Consider the following 20,825-nt stretch of genomic DNA (forward strand, 5'->3'; position numbering starts at 1 on the left):
CAGAGAGTCTGAACTGGCTTCTAGACCTGGTAAGAAGTGATTGGGAAATCTTGGAGAAGATAGGGAGGAAGAGGGACCCTTATCCACTGCTAGTGATATGCAAACTAGTGTAGTCATTATGGAGGTCGGTGTGAAGGCTCCTTAAAAGATTAAAAAGAGAGCCGGGCGGTGGCAGTGCACGCCTTTAGTCCCAGCACTTGGGAGGCAGAGGCAGGCAGATTTCTGAGTTCGAGGCCAGCCTGGTCTACAGAGTGAGCTCCAGGACAGCCAGGGCTACACAGAGAAACCCTGTCTCGAAAAATTCCCCCCCCCCCAAAAAAAAAAATTAAAAAGAGAATGGCCATCTGGCCCAGCCACAGCACTCCTGGGCTTCCACCCAGAGAACCCTGTATCCTCCTGCAGAGACACTTGCACATCCGTTCTCTATTCACCATAGCGGGGGAAACTGAGCCGGCTCATCCACAGACAAGTGGAGAATGGGAATGTGGTACACGATGGAGTTCTGTTTGTCTGTTAACAAGGAAATGAAAATTCAAGGAAAATGGATGCAAGACAGAGCATGCCAGTCTTACTTGGAGCTGTTTATGCTGGGAGGCCTCTCTGGGTCATTTGCCTTCTCTGCTCCTTAGAATCTAGATCTGGAAAGGAGAGTCATGCCATGTACGGTCCTCCTGAGTTAGCCGGGGAGCCAGAGCAGTTGCTGGTCAGTGTTTAACCTCTGGCTGCCTTAGGACAGGAAGACTCCACTGTTCACTTCCATAGTGAAAATGCACCCATCCCATTGTCTTTGAAACCATCCAGCGAAGCCCTTGAACACAGCTGGGGAAACCACGTGATATAACTGACCTCCAGAAGCTGTTCCTTTCAAGGATGCGTCAAACCACAGATGCCAGCAGACCCTCTATGCTATGTCTTATCTGGCACAAACAGGAATAGGGATTAACTATAATAGTTATGTCCTGAAAGCCACCTTCAACCCCAAAAGAGACTAGGAAACATCTACCCACCTCATAAGATCCCAGCAGCACACCAGTTAGTTTCCACTGAGGTTTACCCTGGGGAGTCAGTGATCCCATCAGGCTTACAAAGCATGGCTGAGGAGTTGCAAACTGGAGCACCATTGACCCTAAAGCAGACACCCAGAAAGGCCTGCATCCAGCATGGATGATGGCTTCCCCTGGTTATCTAGATGTCGCCACCTCCCTAGTCCTTCCCGATCTAAATATGTCTAGCCATTCTCTAAGGCCTCATGCTATTAGAACAGGCCTGCATAGACCTGGCTGAGAGGAGCAGCTGGACACTGTCCTATGAAAAATGGTCAAGTTGACAAAGCCCAGCTGTGACTATCCTTTGTGAATGGACACAGTTGAACTTATGAGGATGGTGGCAGTTTGGCTCTTAGGAGAGTGCTGTGCATTGGTATATTGTTTTTTTTTTCTGCTCCCTCAAAAGGGGTGCCTGTACTCAGGTGAAATCTTAATTGGTTAGATAAAGCTAGATCCTGTGATTGGGCAGTGGAGGGAAGGGGTGGAGCTAAAAGTTTTAGAGAGGGGAAAAAGGAGGAAAAGGTCAAATGAGACGGAGGATGAGAGAGGCAAAAGGCAGAAGGAGAAGATGGAGCTCACCCACGTGGTCTGGAGAAGCCGCAAGTAGCTAGGGATTTCATAGATGGGAAATAGAGTAATGCAGGGTACATCTGCCTGATTTAGGTGTGTAGCTTGAATTTATAGCAATTGAGTTTTGTGAGTTTTTTTGTTTTTGTTTTTGTTTTTGTTTTTTTTTTTGGTTTTTTGAGACAGGGTTTCTCTGTGTAGCCCTGGCTGTCCTGGAACTCACTCTGTAGACCAGGCTGGCCTCGAACTCAGAAATCCACCTGCCTCTGCCTTCCAAGAGCTGGGCTTAAAGGCGTGCGCCACCACCGCCCGGTGAGTTTTGTGTTCTTAGCGTGGGTATTTTGGGGTTGGAGATCTACTGTTATAAATTTGGCTGGTATATTAAAAGTCTCTGGTGTTATCATTTTATATAAGGGGCTAAGGGGATCTGAGTTAGTGGTAGCTGGCTTTCTGCAGGCTAGCCACAGGGGGTGGATGGCCTAGGAAGACCGGAGCAGCTTGGCAGCAGCTGGACACAGGAACCATGGGGGTGGAGGAGACCGCCATTGCCGGATTAGTGTGGATTACTTTTTTAAACTACATGCTACAGGAGAGTCCTGTTCGACCAACTACAATGGCAATAATAAGCTAGAATGGTGGCAATTGCATACTATAGTAAGAGCTACTCAGGACTTACACACTGCTTGTCTCTGGAATTTTCCACTTAATATTTAGGCCGCAACTTATTACAGATAGCTGCTGCACAGCATAATCTCGATAGGGATGAGGAGATGGCTCAGGGGCTAAAAGCAGTTAGAGTCCTGGAGGCCTTGCAGATTGTCCCGAGATTCTCCAGGGACCACATTTGAGATAATTGCTTCTGGAAGCTTGGCCTTAACATTGTACAGTGGGAGAGAGGGCGTGTCAGCCAAGGGTAATGGCTTCATGCTCCAAGTAAAAGAGGAAAATCAAAGGACAACCTGAGGACGGGTTATGAGACAGAAATCGATACCCAGGCTTGGTGGTGCATACCTTTATCTGAGTACTTGGGAGGCAGAGACAGGTGGATCTCTGTGAACTCAGGGCTAACCTGGTCTACACAGAGTCCAGGCTAGCCAGGGCTACATAGTGAGATCCCATCTGTACTAGCTGGTTTTGTGTGTCAACTTGACACAGGCTGGAGTTATCACAGAGAAGGGAGCTTCAGTTGGGTAAGTGCCTCCATGAGACCCAGCTGTGGGGCATTTTCTCAATTAGTGATCAAGGGGGTAGGGCCCCTTGTGGGTGGTGCCATCCCTGGGCTGGAAGTCTTGGATTCTATAAGAGAGCAGGCTGAAGCAAGCCAGGGGAAGCAAGCCTGTAAGAAACATCTCTCCATGGCCTTTGCATCAGCTCCTGCTTCCTGACCTGCTTGAGTCCCAGTCCTGACTTCCTCTGGTGATCAACAGCAATGTGGAAGTAAGCTAAATAAACCCTTTCCTCCCTAACTTGCTTCTTGGTCATGATGTTTGTGCAGGAATAGAAACCCTGACTAATACACCATCTCAAACAAAAACAAAACAAAATGCTGGGCAGTGGTGGCGCATGCCTTTAATCCCAGCACTTGGGAGGCAGAGGCAGGCAGATTTCTGAGTTTGAGGCCAGTCTGGCTTACAAAGTGAGTTCCAGGACAGCCAGGGCTACAGAGAAAAAACCCTGTCTCGAAAAACCAAAACCAAAACAAAACAAAACAAAACAGCAAACAAACGAATCTCTAGGAATATACTAGCCCCAGGTTCTCCAGATTTGTACAACTGTTGACAGTCTCAGGGCCACCTGTCATAGCATCATAGATAGCATTTGATAGAAAAGTCCATAGGAATGGCCTTGCTGGGTTTGAGGATTGCTCAACACTTCCAATGAGCTTTGAGATCAGCTCTTGGCTGAAGTCGGCCTGGGCCCCTTTGTGAAGGCTGAGCTTTCACAGTTGCCTGCTGCTCTTGACCTGCTCCATTCTAACACCTCATTTCCGAAACTGATGATAACAGCTAATGAAAATTGTGTACTCAAATCACAGCATTCCCCCTCCAATTGTGGCCTGAGGAACTCTGACCTTCCGTGGCTTCTAGACACCTCTGGATACGGCTGTGCGATGAGGCATGTCTGTCCCTTCCTGGCCTCTGGGCTGGAGAACAATGTCTTTTTAGTGTTCTGTGGGAAAGGCCCCAGGGTTGCTCCTGCATCAAGGGATGACTGCTCTGATTATCTTGGCTTTTAGTGATGACCATTTCCCCCAACAAGCTCTACCCTGGAACTCAGAAATCCGTCTGCCTCTGCCTCCCAAGTGCTGGGATTAAAGGTGTGCGCCACCACCGCCCCACCAAGGCTACTTCTTACCCTGCCCTTTTTCAGTCTCTGCCTCTCAGCACCAAGAGGTTAGCATCTGTGTCCAATTATATCCTTTCCACCATGACCCTCTGTCTTCCTCTAGGCTCACAGCGACGGGTGCCCATCAACCACAACCTCAAATTTCAGAAGCCATGCAAACCAACCTTCCTCCCTCAGGTTATGACAGGCATTTTTTGTCACCACAATAGAAGGTTGACATGGCTGTTTGACAGCTCATTAATTCCTGAAAAGCCAGCAGCTGGCTCTGGCTCCAGTTCCTACCAGCCAGCTCTGCTCCACAGGCAAGAGGCTGGCCAAATTGATCTCACATGGACTGCCCATTCTTTTTCAAAGACAACTTCTGCTCTAGCGGTTCAGTGAACCCTCCTCTAGGGACAGGGGACACAACTGTTCCTAGGCAGCCACAGGTGTAGGAGACAACCCCACAGCCTGGTCTGAGTCCACACAGTAGACACGGGCCTTCTATACACAGGGCTTTTAGGGGGCCCCTGTGTTGAGAGCCTCATTTCTACAGTCAAGACTTAGAAGGACTGAGTGATCAGGCATCACTATTGCAAATCTCTGGTGGGTGGTAAGGGCTCCTCAGACCCCACTGTCTCACCCACAGTAGCTGATGATGTAACTGTCACTATGAGCAGAGTCTGTCATCAGTGTCAGTGAGCTAGGGTGGCTTTCTAGTGTAAGAGACCAGGCCAGTTAGAGCTTGGAGAGACAGAAAGTATACCTGCCTGGACAGGGAGGAGTCTGGCTGATATAACTCAGGTGGGAGGTGGTCACACGTATCCACAAGTTTCACATCCGCAGATTTAACCTACGACAAATGAAGAATATTTGGAAAACAAATGGCATGCATACAGATATCTTGCCACAATTCTATACATAGCACAGTTTAAGAACATTTATGCATACCTTTAATTCCAGTACTCAGGAAGCAGAGACAGGGGCAGAGGCAGAGACAAGTGACTTCCTAGTTCAAGGCCAGCCTGGTCTACAGAGTGAGTTCCAGAATAGCCAGGACTACACAGAGAAACCCTGTCTCACCCCCTGCCCCACCAAAGGACATTTGCTTTGTATTCAGTGTGACCAAGAGCTGTGTGGCTGGAAGATTTTTTCACACCTGGGTTAGTTGCTTCTCCATTGGCCACAACGCCTGACAGAGACAGCTTTCAGAGGAAGAGGTTTACTTGTCTCATGGTTCCAGGGTGGTTAGATGATCATGAGAGGAGAGGCTGGGGGAGTGTGAGAGTCTCTTTATATCCCCATGGATCAAAAGACAGAGAATATGGGTGGGAAGCAGAGCTCAGGCAAAGCGGTACCAATATAGGATCGTGGAACCAGCATCAGACATGGGCCTCCAGGGGACACTTCAGATTCAAACAATCACAATGACACTTTCTACAAGGGACTTGAGTGTCATCCAATTTCAATATCATAGTAATGGTGTTGTCCTGAAGCCAATCCTCTGTGGATACCAAGGGTGGTACTACTGCCTTTCGAACTGCTTCAAACTGTGTGACCTAAAGTCTCTTTATCATCTGAGAAGTGGGCCTGCTTGTGGTGGCTGCAGAGGACTTTAGGGAAGGATTATTAGGAGAGTTAAACCAAACAATAGATGCCCCAGGCAGTCAGCAAAGACCAGCGTTTAACAGCACAGGGGCAGCACTTGTTATTCTCCTTGAGTGTAGGGAGGTCAAAGAGTTACATGTCTCCCAAACTCTTGGGTTTAAAAACTTGAGCCAGGCACAGTGGCTAAAGCCTTTTTAGACCCTGTACTTCGAAGGCAGAAGCAGGCAGATCTCTGAGTTCAACAGCAGCCTGGTCTACAGGCTAAAAAGGAGAAGAAGAAAATAAATTAAAAACTTAGGCCAGGCGGTGGTGGTGCATGCCTTTAATACCAGCAGTTGGGAGGCAGAGGCAGGCGGATTTCTGAGTTCGAGGCCAGCCTAGTCTGTTCCAGGACCAGGACAGCCAGGGCTACACAGAGACCCTGTCTCAAAAAACAAACCAACGGGGCTGTTGAGATGGCTCAGTGGTTAAGAGCACCAATTGCTCTTCCAAAGGTTATGAGTTCAAATCCCAGCAACCACATGGTGGCTCACATCCATCCTTAATGAGATCTGATGCCCTCTCCTAGTGTGTCTGAGAACAGCTACAGTGTACTTACATATAATAATAAATAAATATTTAAAAAAACAAAACAAAACAAAAAACAAAAAAAACCAAACCAAAAAAAAAAGCAAAAAACAAACCAACAACAACAAACAAACAAAACCTTATAGCTTGTCTTGGCTTCCAGAGCCCTCTGCAGCCTTACCAACAGTCATGGGATCCCCTCAAAGGCTCTGCTAATCTAGACATTAGTAGAGGTTGCTTCCTCATAATGACATAATGAGTTTGCCTCTCTGGTAGAACCTAGATTGTGAGAGCCCAGACCAGAGTCAGTCCCATCTGACTCTTGGCGTTAGGCAGAGCAGAGGAGAGGAGCTAAGGCCTGCCTCAGATCCTTGCTCCCACCTCTCAGCACTTTTGAGGTGTTTGCTGTCAAAGATGGGCTGGGGAGTCACCCAATAGTCCAGAGATGCTATGTGGTAAACAAGCCTTTCCCTTATCCCAGGAGCCAGTGGAGTGTGGTGACCACTTTCTCCTCAGAAATCTTAACTTCTCCTCATGGCAGGACTCTCATTAGATTCAGGGGAGCCCCTCTGGGCTCCTTAAAGCTCACATGGAGTATCCCTAGAAGGTTCCAAAGGAATTGGTACAGCAGAAAAGGGTAAGATCCACACCAACAGAGGCCAGGAGGCCTACGATGGATCCCAGGCATCTTCAGGAAACAGTGATGGCAGGAGGCTACAGTGAGTAGGGACCGACAAGTCAGCAACCCCACCCCCAGGCCTTGTGGCTTTTTGTCCTAAAACAAACAGCCTGGTAGTTGGGTCCCCAGGCAAACCCTACCTAGTTTTAGGGAACACTCAAAATAGCCACTAGGGGACAGCATATCCTAACATGTGCTTGTCAACTGGTTAAACTGGTCATGGTGACCAGTCTCTTGGTGAATGCTTAGTGAACTGCTCCTGAGTTGCTATTGCAGGCACAAGCTCACAAGGCCACTCCTCGGTCAGGGCAGAACTGATCCCACGGACTGTGTGACTTTGGACAAGTTGTTTAATGCTCTGAGCCTTTTTTCCCTCAGTGTGCAATTTTTTTTTCTTTTGATTTTTCGAGACAGGGTTTCTCTGTATATCCCTGGCTGTCCTGGTACTCACTCTGTAGACCAGGCTGGCCTCGAACTCAGAAATCTGTCTGTCTCTGCCTCCCAAGTGCTGGGATTAAAGGCGTGTGCCACCACCGACTGGCTCATTGTGCAATTCTTAATTATCTGAAACAACTAAAAAGATTACAGAAGAATGGCAGGAAAAACATTCATCCGGGTGGTGACTCCACCGCTGCTGGCTCTCACTAGCGTAACAAAAGATATCCACTTTAAAATGATTGAGTCGTCCTGCCTCATGGCTAATCCAGGCGTAAGATTTGCCAATCTTAGCAAAACATTGAGGGATTCCACCCGTAAGGATTTTCTGAGCCATGCATGCTATCTCAGGCCTGTAGTCCCACTACTTGAGAGGCTGAGGGAGGAAGAATGTGAATTTGAGGTCCAGCCTGGGCTGTATAGCAAGACCTTGTCCTCCTCTGCCCCTTAATGAAATAGTTTATTTGGAAGAAATGTTTGTGTGACCTCAGAAGTGTGTGTGAGTGTGACCATACACTCACAGCTGTGTAGGGAGACCCTTTTTCTGCTCTGTGCCTAAAGGAAGAGCCCTCTGACCGGATCATGTGGGGCTGAATCTTCCCTAGTCCTCCTTAGGTAGACACCTTCCATGACTTCGGATGGCCCCTCAGAGCCCCCATTCTCAGAGTCTTATCTCTCCCATGACACACTGTGTCTACATAATTGCTTCTCCCAACTTCCAGCATTCTCTGGCTGTGCCCTCCACACCCAGCCTCTATGTCTTTGCTCGGGCTGTGCCACCTGCCAGGAATGCCCCACCCCCACTTGTTTCTTTCTTGGTCTTTCAATGCTCAGCCCCAAGACCACCTTCTCTAATCGTCTTGCCACAGACCTCTCCTGACTTGTTCCTCTTACCTCATGTATGAGAGTTCTTAAGTGACGGCCATAGAGGACTGTACTAAACGACGAGTTGTGAATCCCTGTCCGTGAACCAGGGTAGGTCTGTGATCTCTGTACTCAGGAAACTGAGGCAGGAGGATGGCACGTTCCAGGTTAGCCTATGCTACACACTTAGGGTGAGGATGAGTCCTCATTACAGGTTCCTGTGCTGAGTGCCCCAAGAACAGGAAGTCAAGTGTGCGGTAATGTAACAGTGTCACACTGACTGTAAATGTCTTCAGGAGTTTGAGGCCAACCTAGTCCGTATAGTGAGTTTCATGATATAGAGAGACCCTGCCCCTAACCATAAATAAACAAAACCAACCAACCAAATCAAATGTTTCCAGGAAATGTCATGATGGTGACAAGCCCAAAGCTTTGCCACTGTAATCTATTTGACAGGATGAAGACATTCTAGAGAAGCGGTTCTCAACATGTGGGTCATGACCCCTATGGGGGTCAAATGACTCTTTAACAGGGATCACCTAAGACCATGGGAAAACACACATATTACAATTCAAAACTGGGGGCTGGTGAGATGGCTCAGCGGGTAAGAGCACAGACTGCTCTTCTGAAGGTCCTGAGTCTGAATCCTAGCAACCACATGGTGGCTCACAACCACCCATAATGAGTTCGAACGCCCTCTTCTGGTGCGTCTGAAGACAGCTGCAGTAAATTACACAAGAGCGAGCGGGCCAGAGCGAGCAGGGCCGGCAGAGGTCCTGAGATCAACAGCAGCCACACACACATGACGGCTCACAGCCATCTGTACAGCTACAATTCAAAACTGGAGCAAAATTACAGTTATGAAGTATCAATGAAAATGATTTTATGGCTGGGGGCCACCTCCACATGAGGAAGGGAGGTGTAAAGGGTTGCAGCGTTAGGAAGGTGAGAACCACTGTTCCACAGAGATGTGTGCCCTCCCTCTGGCTGTCAGGATGTTAAAACAATGGTTCTGAAGAAGTCAAAATTTCCTCAGGAATCTCAAGCTGGGGAAGGAAAAGCTGAAGCCTGGAGCAGTCAGGAGGTCAGACTCCATAAGCTTTGTGACTTCGGACAAGTCACCTAACCTCCCTGAGTCTTAGGTCCCAAGTCTAGTCCCATCCGTGAGCACAGGATGGCCAAGACAGTGTTGTGTGGATGACTTGTTGCTCAGTGGTGTGGGTGAGGATGAGGTAAGGAGCTACGGGGGTGTCCCAGGCCCTGTTGGGAAGTGTTTTCTTGTCATTACTTTTCTCCCTGGGACTCTTTTGAGGTCACCTCAGGAAACAGGTGTTGGATACACTGGTTTACCAAACAAAATAAGGAGGCTAAGCCCCGCCTGTTCCTGGTGGATCTTTTAGAAATGCACTCCGAATGTTGCATGGAATATAGTTGTGTAGCCTAGGCTGGCCTGAAACTACCTATGTAGCCAAAGATGACCTTGAACTCTTGATTTTTCCTGTCCCCACCTCCCAAGTGACAGGGTTACAGGTATATGTCACCACAACCAGCTCCAAGCAATTCTTCGATAGATTTACACTGAAGATTCTGACGTCTCTAGAGGTCCCTTCATGTGGCTCTTGTGTTCTCTTGCACTACCGGCTGGAGACAGACAGACGTGGCCCCTTGGTGTTGTCTCCCTGGCAATGGGTTCTTAGGGAAGAAAGTAGGAACTTGGATTTCTTTCGCACCTGCATGGCGCACTTCCAGCCTTCTGGTAGTGAGTCCCTCTGCTCAGCTGCAGGGAGCAGAGCCCTAACAAAGATATACCAACACCACCGCTCACAGCTTCCTCCACCCCCCTACCCCCACTGTGTGCAAAGATCCCATACTCTGTCTTCTGACTCTACTGCCTCAGTGGGCCTGGGGCGGGGTGGGGGGGGCGCCTCTCTCCAGCTATGTATCACTGGTGTTCAGCCATTTTCTTCCAAGGTTCTCATAACATGCTTTGCACAAATGGATGCTTGCTACGTTCCATTCTGAGGGCCTATTTATTCCTTCTTTCTTCCACCCGTTCTCCCTCAGTATTTTTAACCTTCCCATTTATTTTAAAAATACTTCATTTTTATTTTCTGAGTACAGGGGTGCAGTGCTGGTAGAGGCCACAGGAGGGAGCTGGCTCCTGTGGAGCTGAAGTACTGAGTCTGCGAGCTGGGAAACAAACTCAGCTTCTCTGTATATCAGGAAGTGCTTTTGTTTGTTTGTTTGTTTGTTTTGAGACAGGGTTTCTATGTGTATCCCTGGCTGTCCTGGAACTCACTCTGTAGACCAGGCTGGCCTCGAACTCGGAAGTCTGCCTGCTTCTGCCTCCCAAGTGCTGGGATTAAAGGCGTGTGCCACCACCGCCCTGCTCAAGAAGTACTCTTGACCTCTGAACTTCAGTCCCCCTCCCACTTGTTTCTCCCTCCCTCCTTCTTTATTATAGACTTGCCAGATAAAGCGCTGGGTGATGTGGGGAGAGGGATGTTTGGAAAAGTAATACAGAAAGGAAAAGCTCTATGAAAACTACTGTTTTATAAACTTCCTAAAAAATATGCATTTAAAAGGTTTCATTAGCATTACTTTACATGGAATGTTCCTTCCAGAAGCCATAGATAGTTAAACAAAAGTCCCAGTGCCAGGCCTGGGATACCTTTTGTCATGGTGTTCGTGTGGGGTCCACAGACACCCCCCCCCAACAGTAAGATGATTGCCATCACTCTTGGTTACCCAGACTTACTGGAATAGGCGAAACCCACTGTTGTAGAGAACTCAACCTGGTAGTGATCCGAAAACATCCTCCCGGATGTCTAGATTCCACAGTGCCAGGAGTGCTATGCAGGCCAGAGGCACAAAAAAGCCATCAAGAATCTTACCCAGATGTGAACCCTATGAGCTACAGTAATGACCAGCCTGGGGAGATACACCCACGGCTCAGTAATGTCATGGATGATATTGGAGTAACCAACACGTTCTAATTGGAATAAAGGTCTACTCTGCAGGAGGCAGCTCACACTGTAAACCTGTCCAAGAACCCATGACTAGAGAGCTCATAGAACCAACTGCTATCGCTTTGCTAAAGGATTAACAGTGCCTTCTAAGTCTTAACCTTATGCAGCTGTCACCCGCAGCAGAGGATCATCTTTGCTCAGCACACAGTGGTGAATACAGTGCTGACCAGAATGCAGAGAATAAGTAACTGTGGAGTACTTGGCCCTAAATGGCACATCCCTGTCACTCCCTGCACAAGGCACAGAAGGGGACAGAAAGTTTGTTAAGAGTCAGAGGCTAGGGAGTTTTGTGGGTATGGTGGGACTAGAGCACTCAGTCTCTCAGTAGTTGAGGTTGCCAACACACCACCAATCAGGCAATATCAATCACATAATACTCCAGTACGTAAAGGAAAAGGATTCATGAGGCCTGCCACTGAACTGGAGAGCTATTGACAGACAGTGGCCTCTGGAAAGTAGAGTTTATCTTCTTCAACAGTGTGGCCCCATGGCAGGCTGCCCATACTACAGTAGTGGCTGGAGTGCTATATCCATGAGCATTGATCATCAGGGCAGCTCTGATTGGACTCAGTGGGTTAGAAAAACAAAAGAAGACATGGAGTTGAGGAGATGTGTATGTGGGGGATTCTGGGAGGCATTGGAATGGGAGGAGGAGGAGGAGTGACTATGACCTAAACACATTGTATTCACGTGTGGAATTACTAAGGAACAGGTAAATAGTTTTGAAAAATATGGGATGTTCAGTTAAACTTTAATGTCAGGTAATGAATACATTTTAAGGACCATCCATTATCACTCAAATATCTTTCAAAGTCTGACAGCTTTCTCTTTCCCATCTTCCTTCTTCTCTTTTGCGATTCCAGTTTCTTTCCCCTCCCTTGCCTGCTCAGAAAGAAGGAGGCAGTCTCACCCTGTTTGGAACATCACACAGGAACCTGGAGGTCATGAAGTGAAGAGGGTACCTTGGCTCTGGTCCAGTTCTACCACTCCCTGGCTGAAGAAAATGAGTCCAGTGCTGTTGGAAGCTCAATTTCTGTCACAGCTTAGACACAAGCTGGAGTCATCAGAGAGGAAGGAGCCTCAGTTCAGAAAATGCCTCCATAAGATCTGGCTGTAAGGCATTTTCTTAATTAGTGATCACTCGGGAAGCCCCAGTTCATTGTGGGTGGTGGACCCCTGGTCTGAGCAAGCCATGAAGAGCATGCCAGTGAGCAGCATCCCTCCATGGCTTCTGCATCAGCTCCTGCCTCCAGAATCCTGCCCTGTGTGAATTCCACCTCTATAGCTCTTGAGGATGAACTGTTATGTAAAACGGAGAGAAATAATCCCTTTCCTTCCAAGTTGCTTTTGGTCATGGTGTTTTAGTACAGCAACGGAAACCCGAAGACAGTCCCTATAGGTAAGATGCACATAAGAGGCTGTACCCTGAAGTGTAGGCACAGGTCTGTGCATGACTCTACTCCCGGCCACAGAATGCCATCAGCTTGGTGAGTGTCAGGCTTTGCACTCAGCTCTTAGTTTGTTCCCACAGTGCATCTCATGGAAACAGTAGAGCCCTTGGGTTCTGGCCTCCTTTCATACTCTGGACTAATTAATCATCTCTTGGCAAAAGTTATGTCAGGGGCCAGGGCTCAAGTCAGTGTCTGTTTACCCTGCATGGGTCGAGAAGTTGAAAAAGAAACTGGAACCCTGGCCTTGTCTGCCTTGTCCCAGTTCCCCAGGGGCATGGTGAGCATCAGGTGATCATCCTTATATCTGTGTGAGAAGAGAACAGATCACCAGACAAAGAGGACAAGCCCTTCCATCCCTCTGTGAGGTGTCTTGAACAACCTCCTCACACATTGTGGGTCTCCATTAGCTGGGCTGCCTAATTTGGAGGGATTATCTCTTCCATCTATAAAACAGGCTTAGAGGGATGGGGGTATCCAATAACTCTACTTAAAGATGCAGGGCAATCAAAGCATTCCGTATCTTCTTGTCAGAGCAGGATCTATGAAGGGCCATCAGGGAGCAATTTAGAGCAATACCTTCTGACTAAATAAAAAACAGAACCCTAAGGTCCCAGATCTGCTGCGTAAGACTCTATGACACTGAGTGGCTACTTTAGCCCCTCTGAACTCGGTTTCTTCATTGATAAAGTGGCTCTGATAAGGTGTATTGTTGGTGGTGTGAGCCTACCTTGTAAAGCTCTTGGAACAGTGACAACCCTCACTGCCGTTATTGTTCTTCTTGTTGTTTGCCCACAGCATTGAGAGTAAGTATTGACTTTCTTTGCTTTGGGGGAAAACTCTTTAAAAAAAAATACTTTTTAAAAAAGATTTATTTATGTGCTCTGTCTGCATGTACACCTGCATGCCAGAAGGCATCAGATTCCATCATAGATGGTTGTGAACCACCATATGGAATTGAACTTAGTATCTCTAAAAGAACAGCCAGTGCTCTTAATCTCTGAGCCATCTTTCCAGCCCCGGGGAAAATTCTTTTAATGGCTTAAAATATGAGCTGTGAGTTCAAAAGGAAGGAGGTGATTATGAAAATAATGTGCCCCTGGGTCAGGCAAAGGCAGAAGCCGGCGCCTCCTGCCAATCGCCTCTTGGACTCCCAAAAGGAAACCTCCTTCAGGTTGGACAGCCTGGGTCTTCGCCAGGGTGGCTCTGTCTAGGGTGCTGAAATCTGCCGCCTGGTTTCTCTTATCGTTCCTGTGAGCCTTGAGCTCCCTGCCTTCTGGTCCTCTGTTTAACTTACAGAAACACACTAATCATCTACTATACAGTGGACGGAAATAAAAAGAATTCTGATAATCTCTAGATCAAGCTGCTCATAGCTCACAGGCAGGGACTCAAGTGCAAACGTCTTAGGAGAGATGAGGTCAAGTAGAGTCACTTCCCTATTCTTGAGCCCCAAGGACACCCATCTCCTGTCTTTCCCTCATGCTTCTTTCTCTTTTGCAACCTTTCTACCTCCAACCTCTCATAATTTTAAATTTTGATTACAGCAGATAAATCTTCTCTGGGCAATCTCTCTCTGCTCACTGGTGTCACAGAGTAAGCCGGACTAATGATCAATTTTAGGAATGAAAGGAGAGAAGAGAGAAAACAAAGGATTGGGGTCTCTGAGAAGTGGGGGATCCACCTAGATAGGGGTGAGCTCCTCATCGTACTTCTGCATGCCCTCATCTGGGAGAAGCACTTCAACCGTGAAGCTGACCTTCTTGGCGTGGACGAAGCTGTAGGTGTTGTCAAAGCGGAGGACATCTAGGAGACAGACGGAAAGATGAGTTCCTATTGGCTGTGCTTGGCTGAGCTGGTGTAATTCCCCATCATACCTTTTACCTCCCCATGGGACCTGCTGCCCTGAGCGGAGCCTGTAAACAGAAATTATCTCCTCTTGACAATCACCCAGCCTGGCTTTAGTTACATCAACAGATATCAAGAAAAATGGATGTTAATTATATTAATTCAAGTATATTCACCCCTGGATGCTCACATACACTGAGAGCAACAGAAGCTTCATAGCCCTCTTGGACAACGTGGGTGCTGGACAAAGCCTGAGGTAATGGTTTTAATCCTCAGACCATGAGTGACCCAAACAATGGTCTTTTCCAGATCAGGCACAGTTTTGCACTTGTGCAACAACATTGAGGCGGATGTGGAGCTGGGGTAGCATGACATTCAGCTTTGAAGCTGCATGTAGGTTGGCTTATTTCTCATGACCTCATGGGGAAATCACCACCTGCCCTATTGTCCCATGCCTGTGTCCTGCGATCCAAGCACCCTCAGTTCCTCAGGGTCCATGTGTCTCTGACTGCTGGCGCACAGTAAGTGTTCATGAATATGACTTGAGAATGAGTGAAGGATCTAACATGGACTATGTGTCCTGGCTATGTGTCTGGGGAAAGGGGCCACTGTTCATGTTTATCCTTTAAACCATGGGAAGGTGGTTCCTGTCTCCAGAGCCATTGCACAGCTCGGGTAGACTTACAGACACCAGCCTCTGTGCAGGTGAGGCTCCCATCCTCAGGTACCATGTGGGCATTGTAGCGCTGGCTGGTTAGCACCTCTGTCATCTCCCCTGCCTTCTGCCTCTCCCCCATCTTGGTCTTGAGGAAAACTCCAAAGCCAATGTCTGCACCATCAGATGAGAACTGCCACCTGGGAGAGGACAGGTTGCTGCTCAGTGTGATGGGCTCCTGAAGGGCCAGAGCCCAGCTGTGGGAGGAGCGGTCGTGTGTTCCTACCTGAGGACACAGCCCGGAAACAGGATCTCATATTCCACCTGATGTGAAGATCCACGGCTAATCTGCACTGAGTGCTCATACTGAGTCTTCACCTGGTCACGCACGTACATGGACTTGGGGATCTCCCCACCATAGTTGATCTATAATAGATTCTGGAGTCATTTATCACTATTAGGAAGATTCCCAATCTCCTTCCCCAAACCCTTTCTTGACTCTCTAGGAGGGCTAGTGCATCCTCTGGAAGCTTCTTTCAGCTTAATTCCGAATCAAAACTCCCCATTTCATCTTTCTCTGCACATGTTCTCATTATCAAGTCCCAATAAGCTGGACACACCTAGTTCAATCCTGGGTCTCTATACCCAGCAGTCTATCTGGAAATGTTTGTGAAGTGAATAGGTGGGTAGGAAAGGAACCCAGCTATACTCCCCTCCAACCCCTTCCTGACCCCAGGCCCTGTGTACCTTGGTTAAACATTTGGGGTTCCCATCTGGGTCAGTCAGAGTCCCCCCAAAATGGGCAGGCAATTCCTCAGGACTGATGAGTTTCAGTAAACCTTCCTTCCAGCTGTCTGGGGGGAGGAAGATTCAATGATGGTTATCACACTTGGAAGGGACCAGACAGCCTCCCATACCCACCAAGACATGCTGAACGATAACTCCCAAGTCACCTAGACCTCAGGCTGAAGGAAATGGTTTCCTATCATCCAGTTGTTATGGAAACGTGTTTGCCCTTGGTGATGGGTTTGGACATCCTTGAAGCTCTCCAGGTCATGAGCAGTAAAACTGGGAGATGCTTGAATGTCTCGAGGGGACTTTAAGGCACCGTGAGTTCAGGGCCTTTGCTGAGATTACTCAGTCAGTCAGTAAGATCCTGTGGTGGGAGCAGCTCTGTCTAGAGAACCACTTACCTCTTTCATCATCACGACCATGAGGTATAATGCCATTGCTGTTATTCATATGTGAGTCTCTAAGGGGTGCTGGGTGCTGGGGATTGCTGTGGTCCTAGCCCTGTGGCTAACCTTAACCCTTATGGCAGTGGAATAGTCCTTCCCTTCAGTGGGCAGTGGGAAACAGCACAGTGCCTGGAACACTAGGGCCAGATTACTGAGCCTTGTGGGCCTCAGAGGAACAGAGGGCTTGGATCCATATTGCTCCAAGATTTGGTGCCTCTCCACAGCCAGGCTGCTTTCTCACCCATCAAGCTCTCATTCCTCGTGGAAATGGGTGGAGGTAGAGGCATTGCAAAGAAAGAGAAAGCACGGGACATAAGACTCCATGCAGCCACTGTTTCTAGATCCTCCTTCACAATTAGAAGGACTGAATACTCTGCTTGAGGGATGGTTTTCCTCCAAGCACTGGCTCACTGACGTGGGTTTGAGAACTAGTTTTCTTCATCTTATCATATCATATCATATCATATCTATCTATCTATCTATCTATCTATCTATCTATCTATCTATCTATCTCTATTACAGTGCCATAGATGGAACTCAGGGCCTCACATGTTCTGGGCAAATGCTTGGTGACTGAGATATACCCACAACCTACTTTTGCCACTCTTAAAAACAACTCTTGTCAGGGAAATGGCATACAATGGTAGAAGTCTCAGTACTCAAGAGACTGAGGCAGGAGGATGGAGGCTACTGCATCTTAAAATGCAAAACAAAAAGAGGAATTAAAAGTACTTTTTTTCTTACTACTTTTTTACTTATAGTAATATGTAAAATTGAGAAAATAGAAAAATGCAAACAATACCTTTAAAAATGATTTATTCTGTTTGTGTTTCCTTCTAAAAATCTATATGATATATATGTTTTATTTTACTATGTTTAAAATTATATTTATTGTCTGTGTGAGGGGTAACACATCACAACATATATGTGGGGGTCAGAGGATAATTTGTGGGTGTCAGTTTTCTCCTTCTACTGTGTGGGCTCTAGGGACACTCAGGTCATCAACCTTGGTGGCAGCCGAGCCATCATTCTGGCCCAGCACACTTGGTATTATAAAAACAAATTATATTGACCATGTGGCTTGTGTGTAGGTACACATGGGCATGCACATAAACATGCACACATGTGCATGTACATGGAGGTCAGAGGATAACCCAAAGTGGTATTCTTCAGAATCAGAGCTGCCATTAAATGCACTGGGTTTGAGAGTGCATAAAGAAAACCAGGGCACATAAAACTGAGGTTGATAAGCAATGGAGCTGAAATGTAATGGGGGCAGGGTGGCTTTACTCCTCACTAATCCCAAAGCTAAGGCAGGGAATAGGGTTTAGAAGTGTCTTGTTCTATGTGATGAGCCCCATCTCACTGAGGGGAAGAAGCAGCCTGTGGCTGCAGCTGATGTGTTGAGCACTGGAAGGGATGATGGACCAGCATTATTCTACAGCCTAGGTGTGAAGCCTGGGGATGGACCAGCAGTTACTCTACAACCTAGGTGCAGTTACTCTACAGCCTAGGTGTGAAGCCTGGGGATGGACCAGCAGTTACTCTACAGCTTAAGTGTGAAGCTTGGGGATGGACCAGCCTTACTCTACAGCCTAGGTGTGAAGCCTGGGGGTGGACCAGCTTTACTCTACAGCTTAGGTGTGAAGCCTGGGGATGGACCAGCAGTTACTCTACAGCCTAGGTGTGAAGCCTGGTGATGGACCAGTGTTACTCTACAGCTTAGGTGTGAAGCCTGGGGATGGACCAGCCTTACTCTATAGCCTAGGTGTGAAGCCTGGGGGTGGACCAGAGTTATTCTACAGCCTGTGGCTGCAGCTGATGTGTTGAGCACTGGAAGGGATGATGGACCAGCATTATTCTACAGCCTAGGTGTGAAGTCTGGGGACAGGGCACTGGAAGGACTTACTTCCCAACACTACGATCTTCCTTCGTGTGTCCTCACTCAGGAATGGCTTCATGAGGTTGTAGCCCACAGGGAACAGTTTGGTGGCTGGAAAGATACAAGAAGATTAACAGGGAGAGAGAGAGAGATCAAGCCACTGGGCCACCTTTCCACAATGGACACAGACAGTAATACAGGAGTCATAATGGACCGGGTCAGCTCAGATGCAGTCACCCAAGAAACCAGCCATCCATCAGCCACCTACCCACTGCGCAAATGAACCAGTCATCAGCCTCCTCCTCAGCCAACCAATAAGCTAACTGGTCTACCAACAGCCAGCCAGTGCCAACAAACTAGGTAGCCTGCTAACAAATAATTTACCAATTCACCAAACTTAACAAGTTGGCTAAACCGCAGATGAATCAGCTACCAACCCAGCAGCTAATCAATTTCTCTCTCCAGCTACCAACCATTCACACAAAGAGCCAATCTCCAAATAACCAGCTGACCATGCAAATTCAGCTGCAGAACAAACCAGCCAGCCAGACAACACGCCAGGCAACCACCCAAACATCCAGTCATCGAAATGCTAGCCAGACAACCAATGAAGCTAAAAGCCAGTCAGCCAGTCAGCCATCCCACTCAACTCTTCAACCCATCCCCAGGTACTTAGCTACTCAGACAACCAGCCAGCCAATCAGCTGGATAGCTAGCCAAGCAATGAGTTAACCAACTGTCAAACAAGCCATCTTTCTACCAACCTACACACCTGAGCAACAGCACCCTGAATAGTCAGTGAGCCCCCAGAATGGTGCCAGGCCAGGGATGTGCACCATGGGCATAGGCTCAGAGACCTTCAAGGGGAAGATAACTTGCTCAGAAAAGCACGATGAGCTGGGCATGGTGGTGCATGCCTTCAAACCCAGAACTTGGGGGGGGATAGGGAGATGGATCTCTGTGAGTTTGAGGCCAGCCTGGTCTATATAGTGAGTTTTAAGACAGCCAGAGCTACATAGTAAGACCCTGACTCAAAATATAAGCAAACAACAAACAAAAACAAAACAATGCCCTCAAAAATAGAAAAGAAAGAAAAAGAATAAATAGAAGTGTAGGTCTGTAATCCCATACACTCTAAAGGCTGAGGCTCCATTTGCAAGTGAGTTCAAGGCCAGCCTGTGCAGCTTAGGGCCACAGGCAACTCAAGGATGGAAAGATGGCCATAGGGAAGTGAAGAGGCATTTGTAAGGGGGCTGAGTTTGAAGCTGCTCCTCTCTGAGTAAAACCAGACGTTAGCATTTCCTGAGCACTTTCTCTGTGCCAGACACCAAGTGGTTTGCCCCAAGAAGAGGCATCAAGACCCTAAGGGTGAAAGATAGGGGTATGGAGGCCCTGGTAGGGGGAGTCACATCTCACTTACCTTTCACAATAAGCATGAACTTCAAGGTCTCTGGGTAATTCTCTTCAAGGAGGCCGAAGAACTGTGGAACCAAGAAAGCCCCTCAGAGTCCATGCCTTCTCCCCTCCCACTCCTTTGCTGTATCCTGTCTAGAGGTTTTAGAGGAAATACCCTTTTAGGTATCACCTCCATTGGCCTCTGAGGGGCAGCATCCACCTCAGACGGTTAGAACCAAATGCCCATCGTAACCACACATCCACTCTAACTACAGATGGTAACCATGTTTTGTTGTTGTTGTTGTTGTTGTTGTTGTTTTGTTTTGTTTTTTGAGACAGGGAACTAACTCTGTAGACCAGGCTGGCCTCAAACTCAGAAATCTGCCTGCCTCTGCCTCCCAAGTGCTGGGATTAAAGGCATGTGTCACCACTGCCCAGCGATGGTAATCATGTTGACTGCAGTGTGCCAGGCCTTCAGAGTCTGCCCAGCAGTGTGCACATGTTTTACAGACTCACTCCTGCATGTAATTGTCCCCAAGCTGGAGGGGAGGAAGCTGAAGCATGGTAGCATGGAGAGTATGGGGTGGGTAGGGATGGTAGACAGGAGATAACTTGCCTAGGGCTCAGAGCAAGTGAGTGACAGGGCTGGAACTGTTTGTGGTAAGAGGCCCTGTGCTCTCTTGTGCACTTCCTAGGAGTCCTACTAAGGTTTCTTTTCAGGGTGGGGCTAAGAAGGAAACTACCTTTCATTAATTTGTGCTTTAAGCAAACTGTAAATGCAAAGCAGGCCAAGCTGGTCTCCCAAGTGTGTGTGTGTGCACACGTGTGTGAGCGCATGCATGCATGTGAGTGTGTCCACCCCTGGGCCTCCTCACCTCCTGGTACACTTCCACCAGAGGTTTCCAGAAGTGCTTCAGTCCCAGACCTTCACAGTCAAATATCATCACAATGGTTTCGATCTTCCTCCCCAGCTGTGAGGATGAGCAAGGAGCAATGCTCAGGGTCACGCATAGGCTTGGAAATTGGCAACTCAAGTACATGACTCCTCAGGACACTTCCAACCCTCCACTCAGTCCCCAGAGTAGCAAGTAGACAAGAATGAATACATCTCCCCACTCATTAATCCACCCATCATCCATCTACCGATCATCCATCTATCTACCCATCGCCCATCATCCACCCACCCATCATCCATCTACCCATAATCCATCATCCACCTACCCATCATCCATCTACCCA

At 47.9% G+C, this 20,825-nt stretch overlaps 1 protein-coding gene across 4 annotated transcripts in view; it reads right to left on the reverse strand.

Moving 5' to 3' along the window:
* Positions 1–13,803: 13,803 nt before the first annotated feature.
* The window catches only part of Sec14l3 (SEC14 like lipid binding 3), an 11,360-nt gene continuing 4,338 nt past the window's right edge, over positions 13,804–20,825 (reverse strand). For 2 of the 4 annotated variants that reach the window (XM_031341500.1, XM_031341503.1), the window contains 7 exons: positions 20,462–20,557; positions 19,612–19,672; positions 18,215–18,302; positions 15,819–15,921; positions 15,358–15,497; positions 15,102–15,271; positions 13,804–14,374 (listed from right to left, as the gene is read on the reverse strand). In XM_031341500.1, coding sequence (XP_031197360.1) covers positions 14,253–14,374; positions 15,102–15,271; positions 15,358–15,497; positions 15,819–15,921; positions 18,215–18,302; positions 19,612–19,672; positions 20,462–20,557 — 780 coding nt within the window. In that variant the 3' untranslated portion in view covers positions 13,804–14,252. Of the gene's footprint in view, positions 14,375–15,101; positions 15,272–15,357; positions 15,498–15,818; positions 15,926–16,900; positions 16,904–18,214; positions 18,303–19,611; positions 19,673–20,461; positions 20,558–20,825 lie in introns of all 4 variants that reach the window. The other 2 variants (XM_031341502.1, XM_031341501.1) reach the window with 2 other exon arrangements.

Source organism: Mastomys coucha, unplaced genomic scaffold (genome assembly GCF_008632895.1).
Source record: "Mastomys coucha isolate ucsf_1 unplaced genomic scaffold, UCSF_Mcou_1 pScaffold22, whole genome shotgun sequence".
Taxonomy (NCBI): domain Eukaryota; kingdom Metazoa; phylum Chordata; class Mammalia; order Rodentia; family Muridae; genus Mastomys; species Mastomys coucha.